The sequence below is a fragment of the Trifolium pratense genome, linkage group LG2, assembly GCF_020283565.1.
Source record: "Trifolium pratense cultivar HEN17-A07 linkage group LG2, ARS_RC_1.1, whole genome shotgun sequence".
Taxonomy (NCBI): Eukaryota; Viridiplantae; Streptophyta; class Magnoliopsida; order Fabales; family Fabaceae; genus Trifolium; species Trifolium pratense.
In genome coordinates, this window is record NC_060060.1 from 4,033,582 (window position 1) to 4,042,383 (window position 8,802).

Here is an 8,802-nt window from a genome sequence, read left to right on the forward strand (position 1 = left end):
ATCGAAATGCTTATTCATATACTTTTATTTCTTCATTTGCCATTAGTTAAGTCCTCAAATAAAACTATAAACATACTTGATTTCATTGTCAAAAACATCACAATTGAAGCAGCTTTTCGTTAGGCCACAGTAACAATTTTATGTATTTTATAACTCAATTGTCCCTTCAATATATTACTTAGGAGTTATCTATCAAAAAAATAGGAAACATTGGAAACCTATATGATAAACGAGTTCTTGAAACTACTTAAGAGCCATATATTTTTTCTCTCTTAATTTAACGGTCTACAACCAAGTACTACACTATAAAATTGACCCTAGATTTGTAATAAAAAAAAAGGACCATAAATTATTCGAGTATGAAGGACCATAAACCTTCATACTCTCTAAAAGATCACCCCCATTTCAACAAGGTATTATATAGACCATGTAATTTAGTTAATAAAAAAAAAAAAAAAGAACACATGATGAATCAAAATCATCGTACTATTATAAGAAAGGGAAGCTATTATTAATGTTGATGAAGAACAAGCTTAAGGGCATTTTGGTCCTCCTTGTTGAGTCTTCCAATTGTTGTAACAAGGGCATATAGCTTTATTCCCATAATACCCCGGGGGAACACACAAGCATTTGTTACAGCACTTTTGACAAAAGAACATGCATGGCTTGTGGTATTGGGTCCTTTTGCACCTCCTTGAACATTGAGATGGGCATTCTGGTCATATCACACGTAAAAAAGAGAATAAAAAAGAGGCAATTAAAGTCAAACACTCAAAAAGATGCAAGCTTTGTTTCCAAGAATAAATCTGAGTATTTTAAAAGGCATAAAGAAAAAAAGACTAATTAATGTGAAAATGGATCCAATGAAACTAGTCACTCCTTCCCATAATATAGGGAAAAAAAATATTTTCACACTTATTAAAAAAAGTAAAATATGATAATTTTAAAAATGACTTTTTGTGTTTTTGTTGACATCAGTTTCATGGAAAGATATAAAAAGAGTTTTTATTGGTTATTGATTATGAGGAAAGGAAAAGAGAGAGTAAACTAAGTAATTAAAAGTCTATTTTGAAAATAATAAAAGTTATTTTTTTTTTTCTTATAATTTGGAACATGAAAAAATAATATTTTTTGCTTGGAGTATAGGAGACCATGGTTATTAATGTAAAAATCAACATTTTTGAATTTTTTTAAAGGGATTTAGATTCTTTAGTGTAAAGTCAAAAATCAGTCGTTGTATTCATTTAACCGTTGAGAGAATTTCTCAACTATTAAGTCCAACGTTCAATTTTTGCCTTATAGAAATGAGAAAATTCAACTTGAATTTTGGATATTTGGAGTAAGTTTTTTAAATTCTCAAACTAAGTAAGTTTTAACTTTTAAAATAAATTAAACTATGTTCAAAGTTGGAGAGATCTCCAAGCTGTTTTACTATAAATTGAAGAACAACATCAACAAAAATGAGCATGGTTTAGAAATAACTTACGATAACTCTTAAGACTTCCAGGTCCATATTTTCTCTGAGAAACACATAAATATCAAGTATAAGTTAGCAATCAATTCAACATTGATAAAGAAAATAAAATTCAAATATACCATCTTAATTTTTTGTTCTTTCTCTTTACCCTCGGTCTCCCATAAATGAGAGTGGTCAAGATTGTCTCACAAATCATCCATTTAACACAATCATGCAATTCAAACTATTGCAATTGGTGTACCAAAAAAACTATTGGTGGCTCTCAATCTAGTCTAGTCAGAGGTGTCTTAGCAGTTTTCTATCTTTAACTTTATTGTATTTTTTTTCTTTATTTTGGGGGTTCGGTATTTTTTGTACTCCTTTTTGTACTCCTAATAATGTTGAGCATGATAGTGTATGTTAAGAAGTCTCACATCGAATATGAAATAGTTTGTACATGGGTTTATAAAGTAATTAAAACAATCATCATATTTGTAGGATTGAGTTAGGCTAAACCCTCGATTCTAATATATAAAAGTCTCGGTTGAACTAATTAATTAACCTTACCATTAATTAACAACTTCTAATGTGTAACCAACAATATGTAAATACTATAACCAACACCAACTAATAAGGCTAAATTTTATATTTGAGGATTCCCTTATCTCAATGAATCCTCCCTAAGAGAGAAGGAGGAAAAGAAACCACATGTATACCTTGTCATTGTAGTGGTGGCCTCCATGTCCATGAGATGCCATAACCTACAAAATCAAGCATAAATATATATTTTAAAACTTTTCAAAACCTAAAAAATACAACAACAAAAAAATGTGGGCCTTATATGTATGTTATGTGTTTCTACCACATGAAAAACTAACCACTATTTGAAGCATGGAAATTGCAATGAGGACCAAGATGAAAACAACAAATAATCTAGCCATGGCCAATGTTAATGTTTCAAGAAGAGGGAAATTTGTGTAGCACAAAAATGGACCACAAGAGATTATAGAGTGGAGAGGAGAAGTGATAATGGAGCAATACATAAAGAGAAAGTGGGAGCATTTATAGAATTTTGATAGGGTTGGGAGAACTATACAACATTTATAATCAAGATTTATTATTGGATATGTGGAAACTTGCATAGAGTTTTGTGAAATGCTAAAGCAAGTGTTATACTCCCTCCGTCCCAAAAAGAATGACTCATTTTGAATATATGCACTATTCATATATATTGTTTTGACCATATTTTTCTACTAATAAATAAAAATAAATATTAACATATAAGATGTTGTTAGATTCGTCTCGATGAGTATTTTCAAAATATCAATTTTTTATAATTTTTACTATTATACAATTAAAGATATTAGTCGCCAAAGTTATGCATTGGCATGCGTGTTTCGGTCAACTAGGTCATTCTTTTTGGGACGGAGGGAGTACATGTGCTAGCATTAATATTATCATCATGGATGGACGGTGGTGCAACAAAAAAAATTCATATGGAGTAAGGATATTACATTTTCATGTAAAAATTATTTACAAATATCATATTAAAATTGTTTGTTTCTTTGCATTATAGTTTGAGTTTTTAGAATTATTAATAAGACTAAATCATCAATTTAGTCTTTAAAGTTAAATGCATGATAATAGATATCTTTATATTTTTTTTAAAAAAAATATTATTTAAAAATGAAATTGTTGATCACATAAATTATTTAAATTTGGTTAATTTAGTTCGTAAAATTTTCATGGATAGACTAGTTTGAGAGGACACTTTAAATTTTTAAATTATTTAAAATATTAACAATTTCGACAATCATCAAATTATTTGAACACTACTGGTTCAAAAAAAATTTATTTGAACACTACAATATCAAGACTAAATTAGTAATTCATTACTAGATTAAACTCTTTTGTCCCGTCAAAACAAAGATTATCATGAGGTAAAGATTGTTAATTTATTTATTTTAAGAAATAATACCCATCTCATTTTTTAAAAAAAATATTTAATATTGTATTACCCTTAAAACAAGTATATTGTAGACTTGAAATTTTCCAACCATTTCACGGTCCCCAATAGAGATTAAAAGTTAGTTAGCTTACTCGTAAATGTGAAGTTACTTATGAATGAATACAAGTGTATGCTCTTCTTAAAATTTAATAAAACTACAAGTGGGAAAAAAACAAGGGGCGGGTTCATTTAAGATTATGAATGGTTCTATGAAATGATCTACGGAGTACAAATTTCTCGTCATCAGTCTTGATAAGAACCACACACAAAAATTGCATTATTAATATCTTATTAAGAGATTTGCTTTTCGCGCCCCCTGAAATACCTTAAGCATTCCTGAAATTATCAAACTAACCTCCTCGTTTTCTAGGATACGGGCACTTTTCGCACTTTAAGTAGCGAGTGACAATATTTTTAACTCAAATTCAGCATCTGCACCCCTCTAGAAGAAAAAATCATGAAAAAAATCGTGTACATTATAGAAAACGTACTCAGTTTGCAGTTTGGTATCTATTAAAGCGAACTCTTTTTTTCATCTAGGGAACACAGACGTTGAGTTTGAGTATAAAATATTGTCACTCACTATGTAGAGTGCAGATTGAAACACAATTCGTTATTTATAGTGCGAACTTAGTTTACATTTTTTCACTTTAACTAGTACACCTTATAAAAATGTGGCCACCATTTTATATCATATTTTAATTTGCCACGCTGGAGCGATTGTGACATTATCTACCAATCACATACCTCGTAAATATAGCTATACTGAATTGTTACCGTTGTGAATTCGTCGATAAAAATCACCCCAATAAAATACTTGATGTGTGGAGCAAAAGAACGACAACCAATATCAAGCGGATATGCAATAATAATAAAAACGATAAAGATGATAAAGGAGAAAAGAAAGAAAACACAATATTTGTTTACCGAGTTCGGTCATTTATTGTGTTTATCATTGTTATTATTATTGCGTACCCGCTTGATTATTGGTTGTCGTTCTTTTACTTCACACATCAAGTTTTTATTGGTGTGATTTTACTACGAATTCACAACAGTTACTTATTCGATATGACCAAAGTTACATTTATACTTGCAATAGACATAAGACATGTATCAAGGCTACAAGACTTGATAAATTAAATTTGACAGAAAATAGAAAATTAGGTGAACGAATGGTTCACACTTAACTTGCGAATTATGTTTCATTCAAATTTATTTAATTTCATGGGAGATGAGAGAAGGGTGAAGAGGACAAAAAAAAAAAAAAAATTATAAGGTTCGCATCCTAGAATGTGAACGCAGTTTGATATCTAGAAAGTGAACAATTTTTTTCTCAGTTTTTGCTATTTACACACTTGCTTTCTAAATAGCAATAGAGCAATGGTGCGAAAAATAAAACTCTCTTATTAAACTAACAACAAAAACAAAATTGGACAGGGGCTTAAGGAATAGGGCCAACATGATTTATTAGGGCACCCCCTCAATTTTTATTGGAAACACTGTTTTTGGAAATGTACTTTATATGAAAATTTCAAACATTAAGGGTCTTTCTTCCTCTAGTGAGGATGATCCTTTAATTTGTTGGCTGATTGTCTTTTCTAGAGGCTTTTAATTTTTTTTCTGTGTTTCTCTTGCCCTCTACCGTGATCCTATAGTATCATAGAGAATTCAAAATTATTTTGTTAATAAAAAGGGATTCTATAGTATCATAGAGAAATCAAGACTGTGTTGAATTGTCTTAGGTTTTGTTTATAATTTTTGTATATGGTGTACTAATCTGTTGAATTGTCTCGGGCTAAGTGATTCATTGTAATTTTTGTTTTTTATTTATTTTTTTTCCATTTTGTGCACTTCTTATGTTGAAATATAATTTTCTTTTAATAATAATTTCATTTTTTTGAAAAATAAGAAAAATATTAAAGTAATAGAAATATTTCATGTTAATCACTTAAGTGTAGTTCAATTGACAGGGGACGTTATTGGGAGAATTGGGTTTTGAATTCTAGACTTTTCACGTCTTCACACTTATAATGTGTGAATCTAACTACCAGCCTTAAACAAAAAAATATAAATTAGCCTATTTAGAATTTAAATTCCCTCAAATATTTGAGGTTTGAGGGGATTCAAACTCGCCAAATATTTATTAGTTTGCCATTTAAACCAACCACAAATAAACAATTAAAATTCACAAAAGAAATAATTAAAACTCACGAGTTTAGATCCCCTCAAACCATAATCATCGGAGTTTGAATACTTGTTTAATTGCCATTTAAACCAACCACAAATAAATAAATAATTAAAATTCACAATTTTTTTTTTTGGTTTGTTGGTAAACTACATTAATTAGCATTTTTAACTCCCCATTGGTACCACCACATGTATAAGTATAACCCACAAACTTCAACATCTTAGCCCGACCAATTGAGTGAGAGAATTAACCCTACTCAGACATGCTCCTTTCACTTTATACATCAACCAAGCTAGGCCACATACTACCTCAACCAAGCCAATGTCGGTTAACCCTAAATATAGTAAATGATCTCAAATGGAAACAGTTTAGTTAATTGTTGGTAAAAAATAAAAACAGTTAAGTTATTAATATTAGGGTCTTGTTAACATATGCCCTAAGGGCACATGTTAAGATATACTAAAATAGAAATTCAACATTTAATGATACAAGAAATTTAATGCTTCAAAAGTCAAAATGCACAAATTAGCATTTAATAATTTCTATTTTTGCTTCCTTAACATGTGCCTTAAGGGCACAAGTTAACATTCTCCTTAATATTAAAATTAAAAATCTTCAATTAATAATAAAACTAAAACGGTAATAGTTAGTATAGTATATTGGGGTATATAGACCGTGCGAGGTTGACTACCGACCCATTTAACCCGCAGTTCATTTAGGCTTTGAATTAATATTTTATGTCCATTTAAATTCTGTTCTGTGTTGTTCAAACCGTCTAGACCATCTAGACAGTGTGTTATGTAGTTTAAATTTATGGATTTATAGATTTATCCGCGATCTGTGTAACTTTCATTTTTTAACATTAATTATACTTTGCCAACTATAATTGGACTATGGAAGTTCTTTTTAAATATCAATTGTGACATTTTTTTACTTGGTACTTACCAGCTGCAACATAAAGTTATCAACAATAGTAGTTTTTCATTTTACCTTTTTGTCCACAAGTCAGCCAATTTTTTTACTGCGAGCCAACAGGACGTATTGAGCCAATGTATCATGACTCATTATCTTTTGCAGACAGGCCAACCCGGTTCATTTAACATGCGGGTTTATACAAAGCGTGTTAAATGAAGCGGGTGAGACCATATACCCACCTCTTGTAAGTAGTATACTTGCAGCTTGCTTTGTATATTAATGATAAATTTTCTATAGATTTTGAACCCAGATCATTCATTATCACTAAACTGTGCAATGATCATAAGAGGCATGCAGACCCATAAAAGCACTTATACTGCTTTCCCTTTCACTAATAGGTGTGATCTTTGGAAAACTTGTATAATTGAAAGGGACTATAGTAGGTGTGTATGTCAGATTCCATAAATAAAAATAAGGAAAATAATGAACTATTCACAATTTTTTAGAGCCCAGTCTACACCTGTTTGTGGACCTCTTTGAACTCATGGGCCACCAAATCTAAGGACTATTCATCATACCTTTCAATTACACCTTTCACTTTACTTGCCCTTGATTCAAATTGAAAATTTTCATTTCCTCAAATGGAAATTGCTTTCTTTGAAATTATTGTTAGGTCATTAATCAGTTATATAATGTCTGAGAAAATTGATATTGTTAAGTGTAATGTCAAGATTGGAATTTACCATTTCGTCTATCTACAAAAAACAAATCGTCGCATTTTACTACTTTACACAAATTAAAAAAAGATAATAAATAAAATAAAGAGAATAATATATTTAATAAATTACTTATTTGAACTATTGGTATATTTTTATTGTCATCATGAAGATTGATAAATAGGAAGTGATGCTCATTATGTTAATGGAAGGTGAGACTGAAAAAAGAGCTTTAAACTATAAGTAAAAATTATTTTTGGACTAAGAGTTTTTTTGTCCTTAATTCTAACTCAATTGAAAAAAATTGTCAAAATGGGTTCAACACCATAATCAGAATTTCATCGTTAATCTATCCATTTATATTGTGTGACTTTCTAATATATTATCATTTCATCATCTATTAAAAAAAAGGTATGTTGTTTAGTTCTTGAAGTTTTGTTAGATAAAGTTGGTTATTATAATCCAACTACATCTAATGATATAATTTTGAAAATAGTGTGTTTAATATCTTGAAAATTTAAAAAAGAATTTTTCTATTCAAATTTTTTGTTTTTATTTCTATTTTGATTTTCTTAATCATTGCTTCAGATGTTGGAATATTTTACAATATTCCAATAATATTATGTGGGCAAATATCTTTATATAATTATATTAGCTATTTATCAATTAGGAGCCTTAATTGATTAAGTGATCAAATAAAGTTATAAGGCTAATTAGATTTCTATTTAGAATTAATTAAGTAATTAATTAATTGGATATGGGCTCAATATGAGTGGATGTCGGGATGGCCCATTTCGGAATAATGGGAACCCTAATTGGCCATCACACTATATATAGGCTATGGTCCCCAATATACCGGATGCACCGCATATTGACTCTTCTCCCCATCTGAAGAGTCCTAAAGGCATAAGGAGTCCTGGTTGAGGAAGAACCACAAGCTAACGGATGCTCGTCGTCCGTCTCTCTCTCTTTGTGTTTCAGGATTACAACGGTTAGTTCATCTAATGGATTCGTCATCCAGGTATTCCTAACACTAATCTTTGATAAATCAACATGTCGTAGATCCTGTTTAAAGATACATGCTCATATATTTATTTGGCTTCCGCACTAAAGTAAGATTATGGTTTTAATCTTTGTTATTGAGAGCATGTTTTATGATTAATATTAAGTTAAATTCCAACAAGTGGTATCAGAGCGGGTCTTCGTGTTTGGTTTATTGGGATTGGTTACGGTTTGTTTGTGTGTTTGTTCATAGCCAATTCTTAGTTCTTCGCCTTTTGCATGAATATTCTTTTAAATTATTTTAAGGGACTTCGGTTGTTATCCCCAAATCTTGAGAACCATAAATTAGTTTATTTATAAGTTAAAAAGAATATGATTTCATGTATTTAGTGTGTATGGCGTATGAAAAAATCTGAATTGCACTAAATTAGCAAATTATCTTGGTTGCAATTGTCCATTCCAGTATGATCTCAAGTTTTGTCCATTCATGTTTAATCGGGAATTGCAACGCATGCGT

At 29.9% G+C, this 8,802-nt stretch overlaps 1 protein-coding gene across 1 annotated transcript; it reads right to left on the reverse strand.

The window, feature by feature from the left end:
* Nucleotides 1–374: 374 nt before the first annotated feature.
* Nucleotides 375–2,587, reverse strand: LOC123905726 (gibberellin-regulated protein 4-like). The gene is made up of 4 exons (XM_045955433.1): nucleotides 2,335–2,587; nucleotides 2,173–2,217; nucleotides 1,487–1,520; nucleotides 375–715 (listed from the first exon to the last, which is right to left on the reverse strand). The coding sequence occupies exons 1-4, from the start codon at nucleotides 2,497–2,499 to the stop codon at nucleotides 534–536; spliced, it is 426 nt and encodes a 141-aa protein (XP_045811389.1). The 5' UTR covers nucleotides 2,500–2,587; the 3' UTR covers nucleotides 375–533.
* Between the last annotated feature and the right edge of the window lie 6,215 nt (nucleotides 2,588–8,802).